The 20,981-nt window shown below is 41.1% G+C and overlaps 1 protein-coding gene across 1 annotated transcript in view; it reads right to left on the bottom strand.

Moving 5' to 3' along the window:
• Sema1a (semaphorin 1a) overlaps window positions 1–20,981 on the bottom strand; it is a 778,340-nt gene that overhangs the window by 265,122 nt on the left and 492,237 nt on the right. Inside the window, exon 3 of the mRNA XM_083140358.1 lies at window positions 9,532–9,628. Within this exon, the coding sequence (XP_082996484.1) occupies window positions 9,532–9,628 (97 nt within the window). The remainder of the gene's footprint in view (window positions 1–9,531; window positions 9,629–20,981) is intronic.

Here is a 20,981-nt window from a genome sequence, read left to right as displayed (position 1 = left end):
AAATATTTTTTTGCGAACATTCTGAAAGAAAATTATTCAAATTAATTGCTTAACTCCATGCTCAATGTATCTGATGCCACATTTACAAAAAATTTTTTTAAAAAAATAAAAAATAAAGAAAAATTGGAGAGAATTGGATTTGAACACGCAACCCTTATTTCTTATAAAAAATATATTTGTGAGGCGAGTAGTTTACCAATACTCTACAACATCGCTTGTAGTAAATGCTTTGAAACGTGTTGATGATTGCTCAAGCTACCACTTTTCTATGCGACGGACATATTTTCGCTGCAAATTGCGAGGTTCTTTAATTTTCGCTCATTGCACAGTACTTTTTAAAGTGTTGCTATTCTTTCATTTACATAAACTATTCGTAATTATGTCCCTTTTGTGTTCAATCTTGTCAGCGATTTCCTCCTCACAACAGTTTCTCTGATTCCAATTTTAACATGCCGAATCGTAAGTATTATCTGACATTATTTCTCATACTTGAGTTTTCCGTATTGTTCTCTATTGATATGTTGAGCATTTATAGTTTCTGACTTCATGCTATAAAAAAGAATGCAAATCTTTCACCACAGGGTTTCTTGCCTAGTAGAGGGACATGCAGCAAAGTTGGCTACTTTCTGCTGGTTCTCAAGAGCTATGTTGCCAAAGTAATGATTTCTGGACTTAGAAAACTTTCAGGGCTGTCAAGTAATTTTTGGAGAAGTGTACAATATCAGAGCTTGTAATGTGCAAGCACGTGCACAACACTTAAACAATATTTGTAGAAAGTCTTCACATAATGTTTGATATGTCCTTCCTAGGAACCTCTTGTAGTTGCGCCTGTAATTGTGAGCTCTTGCACAAATGTTTTAAAAGTTGAAATAGTTTGCCCTTGCAGGTTGCGATTGTGCCGAATCGCTGTGTTGTTGCCGCATTTTGGTGTGATTAAGGGCATGCGGAACAGTTTCCGCCATGCTCTTTCCTACGAGTCAGTGTTGTCAACTTAGCTACTTTGGGACCAGATGTGGCTCTTCGTGCACTCGTTTGGCTGTGAACTAAGGCTCCCGTCCTCATGCCCCACTATGATGCCATCACTGGCTCCGGCCTACATAGACCAACTTTTGCCATGAGTATACATTTTGCACGTGGCGTGATATATATTGTTAGATTGGCTGCGACGCTCCACCCTCTCTAATCTCCCCAGCTACTTTATTTATAGCGCCGTGGAGATGACATTAATTTGTTAAAATGCCCTAGGAGACACTTTATCCAGCCTTCGTAAATCTAGCTCCTTGAAAGTCAGTTTTAATTCAATCTAATGTGAAATTTAGCTCTCTTATGCACATCAGGTTTGGCAACACTGACAGGATGGCCGTAGGAGGCAAGGAGAAATGCATTGCGCTTATGGGAGTATTATTTGATTTGTTATCTTAGGAATATCAAACTTCCGATAGCATAGAAAAATATATCACCGGAAAGAGGGCAGTTTGATGAAGCATTTGACAAGCGGAAAAGTCGAAACTTCCATTTGATTATCTGCAAGTTGAAGTTGTTGAGTTTCTTTCCTTCATAAGAAATACATGGGATTCTGAAAATTCACACATCATATTTTTCAACTATCGTGAATAGCTTTATTTTATATTGTGAATCTTCGTCTGAACAAAACCCTGTTAGAGGATGAAAATATTACGTTTTTAGTGTATATTTTTATACAATAAATTTTGATTGGTCGGCAATCAGCTACAGCTGAAAGTGAGATACGAAACACTGTGCAAAGTACAGTCACAAGCAATAAAAATTTGACTCCCACATCCTGAAATACTCGCTTCCCTGCAAGGCATTGTGTGTGTTGCCTAACTTTACTGCGGTGGTAGAACTTGGCATTGAAATTTTGCTATTAAAATCCACTTATCACCGTAGACTTAGGCAAAACACACAACGCCTTACAGGGAAGCGACTATCCCGGGAACTTTTGATTTCAAGGCGAAGAGGTTATCACTACGCATCAGTAAGGCCAGAAAGATAAATGACTTATCTAAAATAATATGGCAGACATCTGCTTCATAAGTCTGAAAGTAGTCTCAGCAATGCAAATTTTAGATATTTTTTCAGGTATCACACCAAAGTCTCCAAAGAGATCGGAAGGGTCGAACACATGTCTCTGTTTCATCTCGATTTTACATATGTCTGTCTCGTTCTCGTTTTCGTCACAACAAATCTCAAAAGATGTAGTCTTGTTCCCGTATTTACCAAGATTGTCTCGGTCTTGTCTCGAATTTCAAGACGGGGTCGAAGAGACATCTCTGCGTCCAGAACAAATTTTCCTCCACCTCCCGAGAATATACAGTTGGTATCACTGACGCCCAACCTTGCACTGCCCGCCCCTCGTATTGATTTTCCCATTTCCCTGTTTCCGGAAATTTATACACGGGAGATAACTTCGTACGGGCTTAACATGGGGGTAGTTAGAGGGGCGCCTGCCCCCTTAAAGGCAGCGCACACATCGGCTGGATGACTCGCCCAGCCACTGAGGAAGAACAACACAATAAACATGCCTGGCGAGGTTTTCTGTGCTTAACTCTTATGTTTCTTCGCTGAAGCAGCTTTTGAGTATGTTGGGGATACTTGGGTGTTCCTCAAAATGACGCACTTGCAGAACATGGCAGCCTGGAGACAGAAAAATGTGTACTGGATAAAAACTAAGGCAAGATACACCGTGAAGCTAAGGTTTCACTAATCTAAGTTGATAGTTTTGAAAGCATTTATGACCGGACAGATAATGTATTACGATTACTTATTTATATAACTTCTCTACCTCTTAAACCCAATCGATGGTAAGCTGTGTGAATTTTGGAGGAACCACGCTCGGATCTCTTCCATCCCTTTCTCTTTCCTCTACTTCCCTCTTGAACATTTCTCTTGTGTCTTCATCTCTTCTTCTATACATCCGTTCCATTACTTTCCTTCCATTCCGTTATTTCCCCCGCCTTCTCTTGGTTCCATTCCGTTAATTTCTCTACTTTCGTTCCGCTCGTCCCTTTCTTCCGCTTCCGTTCTTTCCTTCCAATTCGCTTTTCTATTTCATTCCTATATTTCAGTTACATTCCATTCCCTTTGTCTCTTTCGTTCCCTTTCCCCCTCATCTTTTTTCCATTCTATTCTATTATCTCGTACATTTCGGTCCTATAACTCAATTCCATTCCGGTATTCGACCTTCCGCCCGTTCTTATCGCCGATTTCTTTCCATTCATTCAGTTATGTTCTCCTATTTCTCTCCATTCCCTACTGTACTTCAGATTCCTTCCGTTCCGTTCCCTTTGTCCTCATCGTTCCCCAGTGTTCCTCTTTCCCCCTCCTTCCCCTTGTTCCATTCCGTTCATCTCTATTGGACAGTTCCCTTCACCGCTATACCTCAGTTCCCTTCCTTTCATTCGTTCTTTTCCTCTCCTCTCTGTTGTATCAGTTCGTTCCCAACCCCAGTGCGGCAGCTACCCGGTACTTTTATGTTATACTAATTTGAGATGAACAAAAGACATAAATAAATCAGAAATATATTTTCCTTCATTCTCTATGACTGTCTACCAATGCTGAGGCAGTTTTTCAATTCAACGCCTGGAGAAATCAGCTGATTCGGGGTTAAAAGCGTCGTCAAGCCAAGTTGGAAGAGCATTTTCGTCACCAAAGGAGCTTCCTTGAAGATTGATGGATTGAAACCTGAAAAGGTTGCAATCCGAAGGCGCAAGATCGGGGGCGTTACGGAGGATTTGGAATAACTTCCCAACCAAGCTCCTGGATAACAGCTTTTGTCATGTTAGCGGAGTGTAGGTGTGCATTATCAGGTCGCGGCTTTGTCTTCCTGGCATACTCGCTGATTTGGTTGCCCTTGCCCCTATGTTAAACTCAGACAGAAGAATATGTCGCAAATGTTGCTTTTTTCCCCCACTGGACACTTATTGTTCTTTAGCCCATAAATAATACCGTCTTTCTTGAAATCTGTAAAATTCAATGTGTATTCAAAAGCACAACAATTCCACTCCAATTGATGGAACATTAAACGATAAACAAACTCCTAACACCGCAGTGTTGCCATACCAAACACAAACGCAACGAACTTATGCATCAACCCAATATATATACGGAAGCCATAGATTATTGTTCAACCCAGCAAGTGTGGAAAGTACAGGATGAATATTCGGTGTTGTGAAATTATATTTTTCTTACAACTTATATTTTCAATAACCCCCATAGCGCGACAGCCCGTGATAGCCTTGGCTTACCTACCGACTGCTGGTCTCCCTCCCACACTGTTCCTCCGTCACCTGTTATAGCGTGGAGATCTTAGACCAGTATTGGGGTGACGGGTGGTCAGCCCGACGAACCCCCAGCCGTTGTAGGTTTTCTCGACCGGGTTACCGCTCACTCATTCGGAGCTCCCCAATTTCCTCACGATGGTGGGTTGCCACCGGCCATATATTTTCAATAATAACGATAATTTATTATGCAATGACCCATTCTCTTAGGTGAACATCTGCTTCAAAACGTGGCGAAAATCTGGCTAAAGAAATTTCAGCAACTCTGAAAGTAACTCAATTTAGTTACTACTTGCTTGATTGATTTATTGATTTGGTGTTTTAAGTCCAATTTATGCACAGTAAGGGTAATCGGGACTGGACCTACAGTTTAAAGTGGGATCCGAACCACTATGTGCCTCCATCGGGTATCGAACACGGGGCCCCTTGATTACAATGTAATTGCGCATGCGGGGGGCCCCCTACTAGTTATTTGAAAAAGTAACTGAGTATCAGTATAGTATTACTTTCAGAATAACTACTTACAGTTGCCGTTACTTGAAAAAGTTACAGAGTTATAGTTACTCTTTTTAGAATAACAAGGTACAGTTGACACTAATTCAAATAATAATTCAAGTTACAGTTACTCTCTTCAGAATAAGTAGTTACAGTTAAGGTTACTTGAAATAATAACTCGGTTACAGCTACTCTTTTCAGAGCAACAAATCACAGTTGCCGTTCCTTGCAATTGAGTTTCAAAACAAACCAGTTGCTGTTACTCGAAAAAAATATCTGTTATTTGTATTGAAAGCAATGCCTACGACTCGCACTGTTCGTAGCGAAAATATTTTTTGTCGTCCGATTCACGGGAGCAATGGGATGGCAACACTGGGTGGAGCAGTGACGCGTACGGAGTGAAGCCACCACCCGAGCTAAAACTCACGGGAACGCTAAAAAGCGGGGCCAATCCAGCGTTATCTACCGCGAACATCCCGGTTAAAATTTCAAGCGGCCAACTAAAATATCAAATCGGCCAAGTGCCTTTTCATGTTTACTCTAACCCGGGTCTTTACAGCCTCGGAGCCCGTCCCCGTTGCATCGCCGATGGAAACAGGTCGCCCTGACACTCGCACGTGCGTTGATGGCGGAAAGCTCATGCGCCAAACGCATCAGTGTTAATTAAGATTCCACAAGATGCGGTCATCGTCATGCCATATACAAGAAATCGCCATTCATGCTCGCATCGCTGACGTCACAGTGCTAGAACGGTGTGGAAAGGGGATGGGTTATGAGCGACTAGAAAGACCCATTAAAAGTTCTTGGTCTTTGTGCCTTAAATGAACATAAGCTATTCCGTTCCACTAATTTGCTGGCTACGACAGTGCAGTACTAACTACAAACACAAAAGTAAATGCACTAATTAACGCAGGAAAGTGCACGAAGGCTGTAGTCTCAAGTAAACATCTGAATGCTTCATGCTTTGAATATGCACTAAAATCTATTAATATAATAATTATCATAATTCTCGATTCTCGTTTAAAAAATGTATTAAATTGTATATGGGCGTCCATCTGAACCAAAGTAAATTATGTGGGCTTTCTAAAATATATGTCTGATGTTTAGAATAATATCTCTTTCCTCGAATGCAGCAACTGTTATATAAACATTTCAATAACTGTTTCATAACCGTTTTAAATGTTATTTCCAATTTACTGTCGGTATTAACAATAATAACATTAATAACGTCCTGCGGTCTAAGGTGTCAGGCTTTGAGCTCCGCCTACGGAAAGCGCGGGGGTTGGAATCTCCTGGGGGGAACCGTAACATCTCTTCTAAGATTTCAGCCCCTGTATAGGATTGGTGGCCATCCACTAACACGAGGAAATTCGGGATCTACGAACGAGTAGCGTAACCCGGTCATAGAAACCTACAACGACGACGTCGTGTTGACCACACGTCACCCCGAAACTGGTTGGATGATTCTCCCACACTCTGGTGGGAGTGAGACCGGAAGTTGGTAGGTAGGTAGGCGGGCAGGTAGGTACTGATCCTCACGGACTGTTGCGCTACGGGTTATTGTACCTAATATCCGCTTTTCAATATCAACAATGAGTCTAAAACTGGAATGAAAATTTTGGTGGGAGGATTGAGTATTAAATCTGACGGGGGGAGGCCTATGAAGCTCTTGATAAAGTGTTAAATGTTAATTTTTCAAGGGATCTCTGTAGTGGGGGGAGGGTAAGAACATTATATTTTTGGGACTATATTTAACGATATGGTATGCACACGTTTCGGCGCTGAAATGCAAAAAGAGAAGCTGAAAAAGTAAATAACGCGGGATACTATGAAAATACTGAACCCCACCCTATTAGTTGACGGGTCCAAATAGTCGAAATGATGACGGATCCATATTATTATAAACTTCGTTTAGTTTTGCATGACACAATCAGAATCATTTGCTGCTTGAACATTTTAAAAATAAAACATAAATTCATAATACGATCATCTTACATGTCACAATGTGCGAGTTTACTTAGCTTCCTGTGCACAAAGATTCGTGGCGTAAAATTTACGACTGTAACTTCCAACCGCGATGTATAATATAAATGGAAATGTAAGCCGCAAGTAATACATATTTAGAACTTGCAGTGACAAACGTTGCATTGCAATAGGAAGGAGGGGCACGGTATGAAGCATGCGTTCAAAATACAAAGTTGTTTCTCTTGTGAGATATGTGGAAATTCACATGCAACCCAGTAAAAAAGAACAACATTCAGTTTCTTTTGTCTTCCGCCAGTGCCTCATGCAAGAATGGATGTAATCTCCCGCTGCATGCGAATAAACAATTCCTTCTACATTTTATATCGACCAGCGCGGCAATGAATATTTTAGCAGTTTCTGCAAATGGAAACCTCGTCGAGTTTTGCATATCTACTCCTCGGTCTGTTTGACACGCCCTCAGTGTTTCTAAAGCTGTAATAGATGCGAAAATGAGACTTTAGTCTCCAGAAGAATTGTCTGAGGTAAGCTTACGTTCGTGATCTTAATTCCACACGTCTGCTCTCCTCTTAGTTCAGGAACAGGTACAGTTGCAAAGATGAAACTTCGTGATTTCGGTAAACAAAAGATTCCTGATGAGGCAATGTTGTGAAGGCCCGTCTCGAGCTGGAAACTGCATCCCTGCAGGATGCTGACTGCAGCCAGAGTGAGAGGGATCATCTGTTGTTCGTTTATTCCACACGTCTCCTGTCTTGTTGACAAATGTGTAATTGTCATTACTGTTTGTAATTTTTAAAACAAAGTGTATGATTGTCTAGGTTATTTGACAAAATTCTCTTTGAGTGGGATCAGGTCAAAGTATATTGGCCGACCTGAATTGATGTTGTGTTGCCATGCTAACTATGATAGGTTTTTGCTGCTGTTTAAAACTGTTCGTTTGAATGCCTAGTTGGCAACGTCGTTTGGCCACTTGGAATAACAAAACCTAACCCACTGTAACTGCTGAGCACAATATCAAACAATATCGAGTCTATTCTTAGAAAGTTGATTAAGTAGTGGACAAAGGAGAATTCTTCATAACCTAAGTGGCATCCTGAATGTTACATGCTCATATCACATTATTACAATAGCATGTTTAATTATTTATAATCGCGTGATGTTTTAAAGCTAATTTTTCTTTCTTAGCTGTTATTTAAGCCCTCATATTTCAACACAGTTAAGAGTCCTCATTCGGAAGCTCCCCCATGCCGTCAAACGACCTCACGTAGCCTCTGTGTTCACGTATCCACAATCTTTTGAAACAGAAGGACATCTCCATTAATCAGAGTATGTGCTGTGTAAACTAAAATAGCATGTAATCTCTCCATCCAAAGTTCCGGGTTGAATTCCTTGCTTTGACATGTGGGGTCCTTTGCAAGTGTCATTTCATCGAATGGACATCTATATTCATCGTGATATTAGTGTGTAGTGAATGCTTTTGTGTATTGTAGATCTGAGAGATCTGTCAGTATGTCTTTTCAGTTATACCACGTGAATTTTCATTTCTCTATGGCGAGTCCATCATGTAGAAGAACAGACAAACACAACGAAGTGTCTATGCTTTACGCTAACCACTCCGCCACGAAGGCTGGTTATACGTCTGTCGGCAAACCAAACCTTAAGATGACCATGGGTCACAGGAAGTATGCATCACGGCATTTGGATAAAGCGCATTTTATTGAACCTCAAGACAATATCTTGGTATGTGTATATTCTCTACTGATGACGACAAACGTTGCAAGATGTAACATAACACCGATGGCTATGAAATGATAATGGGTGCAGAAAAAACATACCCATCTTCCAAAGAGGAGTGCAATCCATTTCTTCACCTGCTGGAAGGGACATGTTAATTAAATCAGCGAGCCTAGATCAAGAACCGCGAGGACTCTCACCACAATCTCGAAACACCTTCAGGGTCGGGGGTGAGAACGAGAGGGTATGTTTCCCTGTTTGTATTGGAATTGCGCCATCAAAAGATAGAGTTGGAGTTCTCGTGCCCGGCAGGGGGTGCGGCACACATAAAGCAAAATCCACAAACAATGAGAGCACTACCTTCGGGGCATGTTGAGGGGACGGTAAGCAGCGAGAGAAACCAACAATCCACTTTTCCAAAGCCGATCTTCCTGGGAAAAGGGAATAATTAAATACGACGCAGATCCTCAAATATTTATGGCTTGCAAGTCTCGGAGAGGTGCAAGGACAGATGGAAAAGCAACTGTGCTTGTTGCAGGGTGAGCTGTGCATTGCTCTAGCCGTGAGGCATACGGCCAGTTTGATAACGTCCGTCTTTGTTTATGAACGGAATGAAAAATAGGCTTTAGGATGGCAAATACGTGAATAATGTCAAAAGCAAATGAGAACATTTTCCATGACTTTTAGCCCTTCACCAAAACTACACACCATTCATAATTATGACATAGGAATATTGTCAACTCTAAGCAGGGAAACTGAATAATCCAGATAGATTCTGGAAATATATTTCCGAATAAAACTCTTTGATATATATATATATATATATATATATATATATATATATATATATATGATGTTTTAATTTGGTGTTCTTTGTAAAAAAAATTATATATATATGAGAAGAATTTCGAATGCCACAAGACAGTCAACACAATGGTAGGGAATGATACTTGAAACCATTCCAAAGAGGATTTTTCCCAATACAGATAAAAAATTAAAAAAATGAATGCATGGCACTTACCTTCCCCCAACTAATAGGGCACTCCCATCGCGCAGAACCAACCGGAAGAAGTCGGTGTGTGACTCGTTACCGATGAATCTGTATACGTCCTCCGCGCCTGGAATGAAAGACGCCACAGTTAGCATACAATTGACTAACTTCTACATTTTTTATAGAAAATGTCTCTTTAAAAATTTAATATATTTACTTGTGGAAAAACATTTTTTAATTAACACATACATAAATACACATGAACACATAGGAGGCTAGCATTCTACTATGAAGATATTACAGCACCGTAATCTTACATTTTAGCACCCTGCACATGTATACGGTGGTGGACTAGTAGTTAGGCCGCACGACTGCTACGCGAGAGATCCGGGTTCAATTTCTGCGGTGGGATTTTTCCACCAATATTCCTGCATGAAGTTCTAGTGCCCATGGAACGTCTAAACAAAGGGTACCTAGAGGTAAAGGTGATTGGAGTGTGATGCTGATCACGTCGCTTCCATTATGGCTGAAGTCGAGAATATGTGTAGTTCACACCAATAATTTTCAGTTTTATATCACTTTTAGATAAATATTGTTGACAGAAAAAAGATCAATCCAAAGTATTACTAAGAGATAAAGAAAGTCAATGTTATTGTAATAAAACATTGCCCCCGTCATCTTTATATGCCCTACCCTTTTCCACTGAAAATTGCAAGAAACTGTACGAAAACACAATGAGCAACAAACCAACTTGGCTAATGTATACGAAGAGAAGATTCTGTCTCGGAGGCGGTGAAAGAATTTAAATGTCTGGCTACCTCATCAATACCGATCCCGAGAGTTAACTTGATAAAGGTAGTTTCTAGGAAGGTCAGGGAGAAAATGAGGTAGAGTGAGATTATTTCCGTAACAGCTCTGGCCGTTCTGCGCTTGCACCTTGGGAGCGAGTCATAACTCCGACGCCTCCAATCAAGAAGTGAACCGCTGACGTCATCTCTACTCTGCGCCTATAGCTAACTCTATTGCTCACGCTGTACATTGCTCGTAGCCTCGCTGGCTAGACTCGCTCAGTCAGCTGGAGATGTTCCGAATGCACGCGGACTCTACTTCGTCAGCTAGAGCACTATAAACAGATTTCGCACACAAGAAAAACTTATAAAAATCATAAAGGTGCGGAAACTTTGGGCGAATGCAAATTCAACATTCTATATTGTAAACGAGTTGCTGAGATTTTCAAAACAATATAATACAAATAATAATGGGAGTTAATATATTTGCAAATCTTGTGTGTTTCCTCTTTGGTCGGTGTCGATCTTAATATTATGTTCTGTTTGTCGAACTGTTTCCTCTACAGCAAAATACAGTAAGTGCTTTCATAAAACTGATCTAATGCTCATAATATGATTAATGCATAGTCCAGACAAAACTATGTCGACAATTTCTGAACACCGCAGAAGGGAGTTGCCCGGTTGCCTACTCGGTTCGATTCCCGAGGTTAGTGATGTATAAATTTTTATGTCCATGTCCATGCATAAGAAAAGAGGCTTTGTGGTCCATCCGGATTCTCAACAATGGATACGTGGAAGCCTCCTCGATCATGGCAATGATTGGGAATGTATGGTTCCCTACCCCCATACCCTCTATATGCCTTCACGAAACGGGACAACGCACGGCGGGGGGGGGGAGATGTAACGATACTCTGGTTCCGGAACTTATACTTTCCGGAACTTCCTCCGAGTTTTCATTATCAGAAATCTCCCTCCCTCAGCGGCAATTATTTCATCAAAGGGCGACTGTACGCCGGAGCAGGCAACTGGAAATGTCCCCCAGATCTCCGTGCAGCTGTATTTCTTATCCAAGAGGGATTCCGGGGGATTGGAAATCGTGACGTCAGCCTATGAAGCGCCCTTACAGAAGACAAATTGACTGTCTGCGAGCCTCTGACGCGTCCGGCTAACTGAGTACATGGAACCGGAAGCAATGAGATTATACTGATTCTGGAGCGAAGTTGCTTTCTCCTTTGGCCCGGAGTCGCTGGAACTGGAAGCACCCGAGCGTCACCGAAGCGTGCCTAATAGGATCACAAACTTCTCTTAACTGCATTGAGAGTGCGCGTTTTATGCCGGCGCGACCAGAGAAAATGCCTCTTTCTCCCGAGAGCAGCGTATGTCTGCATTGAAGTTGGAATACTGTGCTGGGACACCCAGAAGGGTCTTCGTCCTTTCAACAAAAACCTCTGTCCTCTTCTTCCCTCCTGGAGGAGGAGGAGGAGAAGTCCTGCCAACCAGGACAACGGAGGCTGCGTTAAAGAGATGACCCTTTCATCTCAGTCTCCGGGCTCGTTGGACATCAGAAACCGGTGGAGGATCTTCATTCGTAACTGCATTGTATACGTAGGAAGCTGCGACAATTTTTGTAAATGTCAAAGTACTTGTAGCACATTAAAGTAGAGAGAACGTTCAAGCACCCTAGAAGATCCGAAATATCTCTTGAGCCGAATTCAACACCTTTCCGACTTCCATTGCCACAATACCAGATCACGCGAAAGGTCCCTGCTGGCCATTCCTCTCAGCAACTTCGATGACAATTCACATAAAATAAAATTTATCATTTGTTTTTACAATCTGTGCATAAATTTAAGTAATCAAATAAATATCGTTTTCTGGAGGAGCAGATTAGAGCAATCGTGTCAAAAGTCGATTCACCTTGGGAAAGAAAATACGTCGATCACAAGTGTCAACTGTATTACACTTTCAGTCCATGGACGCCCAAAATAAAGGGGCATTGGAACCCACCCCCTACCCGCAATGAATATGGAAAAAAGGTGATAATACTTATTATTAATCTTTAAATTCTTATTGATTGATTGAGTTATTTTATTTTACTTGGCGTTTTGTGTCTCTTGGCTAATTCGCGAAGATGGGGATGAGTAATGAAATGATGACATTGATGAATGGACATTCACAAATAACCAAGGCCAAGCGGAATTCGAATCCGGAATCCTTAGCGTCGCAGCGCGATGTGCTAACCACTCGGCCACAGGGTCAGGCTGTAAATTTTTATTGTCGACCTCCGTGAAGGAGTGGTTAGCACAGCGCAAGGGTCCTGGGTTCCAATCCCGGCTTGGGCACGAGTGGTATTTTTGAGTGTCCCTTCATCAATTTCATCATGTCATCTCTCATCCTCATCTTATCTTCGCGATCAGTCAAAAGTGGCACAAGAGCGAAGTAAAATAAACCAAATAAAACCAAAATTATATTTTCCATTCCTTCTGCTTTTTCTTATACTTTCGTCTCCCTTCCTATGTTTTACAATCTATTTCTGTTTGTTCACTATCCCTATTCTTTATTTCTTCTACGATTCCTTAATGTATTTCGTATAATGACTTGTATTCTCCACCCGTCTCTTTTCATTTATCTTCATTTCTCCACTGTAGCTTTCTTTCCTTCATTAATTACTTCATTCATTCATTCTCTCTCTCTCTCTGTAAAATGACGTTATTATACCCCAACACACACAGGCGTAAAAGAGTTAATAAGGGAATCAGGTTATTGAAAGAGCATTCAGAATGTCACATGGGTAAGGAAATTCAACAAAATAATTATAATGACCCATTTTTTAAATGATTTTTTTTAAAGAAAATTAAGTCGAAAGCGGGTTCTGAGTCCCTAACCCCCTTCGCTGCACCCATGTACCAGAACAATCTTGCATTTTGACCCCCTACATGTCCATCTCTCAGTTCACAATATTTCCTTTTTCGCCATCCTATTGTTTATCCAGTCAAGTCTGCACTGCAAGAAAGCCAGTTGTTTGCGAGTCCAAATGGGTCAACTGGATCTACGTTGACGGAACAGCTGGGCAGACGGGGGAATCCCGATAAGGGACGAGACGGAGGGCGTTTAATTAACAAGGGGATTCCCCGTTGTTCCGACTTACAAAGCGAACTAATTATTTCGTTCCACTGTGAAAGTAATTGGATTGGTTGCTGATTCCGGCAAGGAGAAGGAAGGTTTTAAAAGAATTAAAGGGGGGGGGGGTGATATGTGACATTTATAGTGAAAGAAGACAAATGAAAGACCAGACGGCTGGGGGATTAGGGTCACAGACTACCATGCTATTTTTTTTTGCTCACTGCAGAAGAAAGAGTTATCCTTCTAACAGTAAGTCAAACGAGGGTATTTCAAGTGTGAACGAGAATTTAGTTTGCCAGTAACGTAGGAAACAACAGGTAAAAGGAAGCATGCTGAAACAGTTTCAACATGTTGCAGTTTGTTGGTACAAGGTGAAAGAATTTAGTAATACGGTGTATCTTATACAGCTTATGTTTCACTCTTTGTATACACGGTTATAAGTCAATTCATCTCCAATAATAAGAATGAAACAAAGACAAGAAAGCAGTAGCGGCGATTGGGGAAAAAACTTGGAAAGGGGGGGGGGGAGTAAGAACAGTTTACTTTCTCTTGGTATACAAGGTCAGGGACAAACATGGAAAACGTGATGGGGGGGGGGCAACTGTTTCCCCCAATCGCTGCCACTGGAAGAAGGAATAGAAATTAAGGCTTTAACGCAATCTAATCATGCAGGTTGAACTGTATTATCTGCAAATTCGCTGTATAAAGAAGCAAACTTTCAGGGTATTAATGAGTGTGCAAGTAGGACTCCGATCGTCTAACCATTCAGACAAAATCAGAATGTCAGAGGGCTAGGGTTGAGCAGTCATTAAAATTTGGGCAAAGGAAAACACTGTTTTCTCTGAAATTTTTACCGATCTTAGTTAGAGGATGGACGTTTGTTCCATGGAGAACGAACCTCACGCTCGGTGAAAGAAAAATATAACTGTTACAATCAACATTATGCCGTACCTCTATCTCCGACACCCTGATGCTAGCACCGCGACAAATTCGAACATGTCCTCACATGTGTCTTCATCTGCTATTTCCTGTGCTCCTGGGTAGTTAGTTCTAGATTATGTTTGAACACTCGTGGCAAATTTGAAGAATGCCAAGAAAAGCAGTTCGGTCTGCATTTGCTGGGTAAGAGTAATCGGAATCAGACTTACCAACAGTTGATTGGGTGTAGATTCTAAAACGAATTAAACCATTTGGGATAATTTAAGTCGTAACAAAATAGTATTCCATAGAGTTTTCAGTGTACTAAACCTTATCTCTGCATTAGCCTAATGCTTACCGCTCTCGTGTTCGGTAAGAGGAGTTCAGGGTTCGATTCCCTTCGAGAGCCGCCAACTTTCGGTGCTGACCCAGTAGCGAGAACTATGGAGAGCTGGTTTGAAACACGTAGCTGGCTTTAGACGCGGCGCACTTCCTAAAATAGAAGGTCGGTACAAGGAACCCCGGAACGAGCCCCAGAGCCGTTTACAAAAGACACCAACGGCAAATTCCCACCTGAGATCGCCTACGTCGCGAATCGAACCTAGATCTCCAGAATATCAATCAGATGCCCTGCCACAGCGGTCCATAATTCACATAAGAGATAATTATATCTGAAATCGAACCGTACGTGCATTTTTCATACCTTCCACCACTTGTTCCGTCAAACGCGACAATGAGAGCGCCTATACTCCATCCCGCGAATCTCTGGAGCAAGGTCGCGCAATCCCGTTCCATCGCACGTACTCATTGATCGAGCCCTCTCCAGTAACAACTTGCGCAGATACTTACGTTTGCTCCAGAGATTCCCGGAACAGAGTTAGATGAAACTGAAGGGGTCAAGTCGAGATAGTTGGAAGACACCAACTAAATATTTCAAATGGAATGGCTCAAAGTCAGTTAAAGACACATTTTCTTCGATCTACGCAAGAGGCTTCCCGATGGCGTAGTGGTAACGTCGTCTCCTTGAAATCAAGGGGTCCCGGGTTCGATACCCGGTGGATCCACAGTGGCTCGTATCCCACTTTAAACTGTACGTCCAGTCCCCATTAAACTGTCTGTGGACTTACAAACAATTGAATCTATTCAATCAACCTGCGATCTTCATAGGAAGAGTGGTCGAAGAAATTTCGAGTGTAAAGGCAAATTTGAAGATTTGTTCGAACCTTCGAGTCTGTGTATCTGACTATAGTATGAATATGTGGCTTGACAGTATGTGTTGGTGCTGCCACTGTGATCGTTTTCGTAAGCTGGCTGTTACGATGCTGTTGTCGCTAGTGACACAAGGAAAAAAGGAGAGAGAGAGAGAGAGAGAGAGAGAGAGAGAGAGAGAAGAGAAAAAGAAAAGTGGGAAAGAGACGAGACGGGATTAACAAAACAGGAAAATGAGGATAAAGCAAGACAATAGTAATTCTAAAAGAAGAAGGGGGAAGAGTACGGTAATATTAAATTGGATGATGTGAATTCGGCTTTACTGATAGTTCTACAGAGCACTGAAAGTGAGGGTATCCAAATAAGAAATTACGTATACCATATTCAGAAGACGTAGCCACTCTCTTTCAGCAATTAGAGGGGCCTTTTGTTCTCTTAAAAGCTTATTACAGTAATTTTGCGCGGTTTCTTTTTCCCCCACATCCACACTTTATCGCCGCTAATTGAAAGAAGGGAAAATAGAGTAAATGAGAGAAAAAGGAATTACACGTTAAAGCAAACGAAAAAGGGAGCATTAGGAAGGAAAAAGGGAAGTGTTTGGTCAGAATTACGGGAACATTACTTAATAATGAGAAAGGGAATTGTCGTGGTGAGGAATTTTTAATTCCTTCTTTTTTTTTTTTACGCGAACACTACTGCGGCCGGTGCACATTATCGTATATCTATTTACTCTCTTTTCTCGTGCAATTTCAAGTTCTCTTTTTGTTTCACAGTCCTTCGCGAACGGTCCGCAACGAATTTCTATCCTTGCAAAAGAAGGAAAAACTGCAGGCGCGTGGCGATCAAACAGCATCGGGTAATTAGATAAAAGCGGCTTTTGCTTTTCTCTTGTTTTTTATCCCCAGTGTAGACTACGATATAAAACAAGGAGACAGGTTCTGACTTGATTATAGCGCGTATACAGTGCGTTTCCACCTCGGGAAGATTTGATTAATTCCGGTGACGGAAGGCAGAACGTTGCTGGTGTGGAAAGTTTTCCTATTGGACGCGAACGCTCCAATTGCAAACTCTGCGCGTAACCCTCCCTTCCCTCTTGTGTTTGTCTGATCCACCGGTTTGGGCGATCGCCCTCCGGGCGTGAGCTGTCATCTCTACCGAGAGGGGCTTACACGTACCAAGGTACGTATACAATCACGAACACTCCTGGACTGTAACGGTAGCAGTGCAAGTCAATGGGGATTTTAGAACCCAGAAGTTCTCGTGAATGTACAATCAGCGGAAATATCCCGGAAGTCTGTGGAACAATGCGGTGTATAACGATAGCGAAGGGGAGAAAACGAGTGGGAAGAGCAATGCAGTGCGCGCTGCTACAAAAGTTAGTAGCAGCAGTCGCGTTGCGCCCTCTATGCAATCCCATTCCCTCTCGCGTTCATCGGTCGAGCCCTCTTTTCTGCGGAGAGGACATTTCTTCGTAAGGCTGCGCATAACGGCAGAGAAAGCGTGCGCTCTGCTGCAAACGGCTAGCAGCTGCAGTCACTTTTTTTCCCTCCATGCACGCGCTTCCTTTCTCAAGCGTTCACCGGTCGAGAGCGCTTTTCTTTTCATTCGCTTTATCCACAAACTCCTGGGACAGAGTATAACTAGGTAAATTGTGCATTTTTATTTCCAATGTAATTTTTTCTGCTTCATTCTATGTCGTTTTAAGGAATTCAATTATCCTTATATTGGAGCAGGGGTTATCTCCCCTCCTATTGACGATCATTAATGTATTATTATCGCATTCCGGAAAACGGATTGAATGAACATGCTGTGATGTCTATTTTGCCTGCATTGTATATTTGCCGCTGGTTATGCGTATTAAACCATGGGCGCCTACAACGGCCGTCAAGCGTGTTACTTGACCAGTATGGAATAAGGAAGGTGTAATGGCCCTGTGCATTTATAGCGAATTGTCTGCGAAGTTGCAGCATGTGTGTTCTCAATTAGGTTGGGAATTTTCATACGACAGAGAAAGCGATGTTCAATTGTTCTATATCGACCAACCTATTTGGAATCCACTAATGGCTGTGCATTGAAAAAATATTATTTTTGTGTGCTGAATTAGTTGTGTTTCCGGTTTCGAAAATCCTGTGATGGGTTCAGAATAGGCACAGGGTAAATCCTACTCTCTGTCCCCGGAATCTATGGAGTAAGCGATCGGAAACTAGTATCTGCGCAAGTAGTGACTCGAGAGTACTCGATCAATGAACGCGTGAGAGGGGAAGAGAGTTCATGAAGCATCAACGCGGCTGCAGCTACCAGCCGTTTGCAGCAGCGCGGACTGATTTGCTCCGCCCACTAACTTCTCCCCTATTCTACAGTTATGCGCGGCCTCGCGCCACAGATTTTCGAGACAGAGTGTGCTTACCTACGACACGAGTGAAGGAATATTATCTACCTGTCTAGAGGAACCTAACAAAGCATATCTTACTTATTATTTTATTTCATACAGTTCCATTCATATTGTATCTTTATATTAGAAATAACGATATCGATGCACCACGTAAAGAGAAACAAGGAAAAATATGAAAAAAAAAGTTCATTACTCACGAAAAATGAAAACTAAGAACATGATATAAAATATACAGAATTATAAAAAAAAAAGGAAACATGAAAGGGTATTTACGAAAGTGTTTTCATAAGTGCGAAAGGAACAATAACGAAATCGTGTGTGAGAGAAAAACTTGAAGAAAATATATATAAATGGAAAAGCATCTCAAAGGATTTGAAAGGGGGAAATAGCTGCAAACAGCACCGGCGAATTTTCTCTCTGGATCCTTTCTCCAGTGGGTGTGTAGTTATTTATACGATAGCTTACACGCGATAAATTTCCAGCATGCATCTTAAAAGAACTCCCGAATGAGCTTTGATCATTTTGCTTAACGGGAGGTAAAAAGAATTACTTGTTCCCGCTTCGGGCAACAGAGGGCTCTGAAGTAGGGAAATTTCTGTGATGACGTAAAAGGACAGGATGAAGGAAAGGAGGTAGAAAAGCATTCATTAGGATTCATGGAGGCGAAGCAATAAGGAAGACGGCAGCTCTGGAATGATTTGAAAGGAGAAAAACAGCCTTTGAAAACGAGGAAACTAAAACAATTGTTTCCTAAGGAAACCACACAATCTCCTCGAGAAACACACTACCAAGAGAATTTGGCAAGGCATTTGCCCGGCGGCTGCAATAATAGGAATTGGGGTGGGAAGGAGTTCCTTCTTTTGTCCCCCTCCCTCCACGGGCGTTCCTTTATCCCTCTTCCATTTATTTGAGAAGATTTGAAATGAAGACTTAATGAAAATCGTCGCGTGGGTAAATTCCATCGGAGGCTTCAATTCCTCGGTTCAAATCCTCCCCGGTTCATTTACCGCGGCTTCGACCACTTCAGACAGTGTTTCAAGCTCCAAACAAAACATCTAAATAAGTAAGTTTTGCAGTGGTGATGTCTGGAAATTGATGAGTTTCTATGAAACGAAATAGGTTAAATCACACAAATCATCTTAGAATCTTAGAAACTATAGTTAATATAAAGAAGAAGCTTGTTGGATAAATAAAGACTTCCAAATTTTTTTTAATATCATAAGACGTTCTTCGAATCATGAACGGTGTGTAAAACAAAATTGTCCATTACTAAGGAGACAGAAATAACTATAAATTAAGGGTGCTCACAGGATGAGATTAGAGAATACAAAAATGCTTCATTCCTACAGACGAGCTCCAGGAATAACAAGAATGAAAATGAACAATACAAGATCCAGAAAGACAGGCAGGCAATTAGTAGCATTATTAAACGTTGATTCATTCAGAAACTACAAAAATAATATTGGCACGCGAAAGAAAAAAAATGGTACCAGGAAGATATAATAGATTTCCTTAATCAGGAGGCCAAGTAGGACAAAAATAACACAATGTGGTTCTCGTAATTAAAATTTCTCTTGAAATAATCTCAACTTTACCTCAAACTACAAGCCTCCGACTCGGAAATAACGGAAAAGTCTGCTTTTTTCATCACGATATTTTTTGTTAAGCAATACTCTAATCATCATTTCAACACTAACGTAACTAAGATGAGAGTAAATGTTTTCTGTATTTTTATTCTTAAGTTCTCGAAAAACTCTGATCTTTCCATAAAAAGAACTAGTTACATTATATCGAGTTGATAAATAAATTATATACGATGACGTATATAATTTATATTTAGGCTATATTAAGGCAAAAATTACATTCCTTCTTTCAATTCATAATATACACTAGTGTCCAAAATTAAAGCAACAAACAGAAATTCTGTCCTTGTGTGATTTTCTTTTGGATAAATTTGCCAAGTTTAACCTGTTGCTATCGTGATTTTTTTGTTGATAAATCCTGGCACATTAAGGTTAGTTTATTTTCTATCTTAAACCAGTTGTCTATGACATCATAAATATTACTATCACCTGATCGTATTATGTGGTCAAATGGACACACGAGAAAGAATTTCCGTTTGTTGCTTTAATTTTGGACATTAGTATACTTAGGGAATATAAGTATTTTAATAATGTTGTTCTGAAAATATGAAGATTTCGGGATACCCTTAATTAGGCACCGCCCTTAACAAATCAAGTCTACTCGTAATATGTCAATAATTGAATTGAATTGTTATCATAAGTCTACTCTGTGCATACATAGGCTAATTGGGACTGGACGTACAGTTTAAAGTGGTATCCGAACCACTATGTGCCTCAACCGGGTATCGAACCCGGGATCCGTTGATTACAATGCAGTGTCGTTTGCTACTTCACTTATTTGTATTGCATTAATTCCAGAGCTGGAGAGCTGGTGTTAGGCTAGCAGCCGTACCGGTGCTTTCGATGCAGCAATTTGGTACGTCCACCAGCACGACAATGACAATCTTATATGCCTGGGAACTCCCGTGTGTTGCGCTCGAGGGGGAAGAGGTTGTCGCAGGAAATCGATTTAATTACCCTTAAGATGACTTTCGTGCTTTGTCTGCAATCGCTTCACGCACGAATTTCTCATGGGAACCTCACTCTAATAGTATGCTCCATGGATATTTAAGTAACCAATTGCATAGCTCCTTCAATTATGGGATGGATCTTCATTTAACTTGAACCAGTATGCAATGGTTCATCAACATATGGATATATTTTGTTAAAGAACCACAGAGATTCCAAAATCCAAACCCTTTCCAAGGAAGATTTGTTTAGAACTCTTCAGTAGAATCTTTTTTAGTTGCATTCTCTGTTGCCTAAATATTCTAGTTAGTTTCGCGGCGTGTATTTTACTTCAACTCGTTAGGGAAATCACATTCGAGTCATTTATAGTTCAGCGAGTTTCTACCACTGTTCACTTACGAAGTTCAAAGCTTATAGCGTGGCGTTACTACGAAAGCAGTGCAATTATTTACTTATTTC

This window comes from Lepisma saccharinum, chromosome 1, assembly GCF_977018435.1.
Source record: "Lepisma saccharinum chromosome 1, izLepSacc3.1, whole genome shotgun sequence".
In the NCBI taxonomy this organism is placed as follows: domain Eukaryota; kingdom Metazoa; phylum Arthropoda; class Insecta; order Zygentoma; family Lepismatidae; genus Lepisma; species Lepisma saccharinum.
The sequence above is the reverse complement of the archived record's forward strand: the minus strand, read 5'-3'. Positions and strand labels throughout refer to the sequence as shown.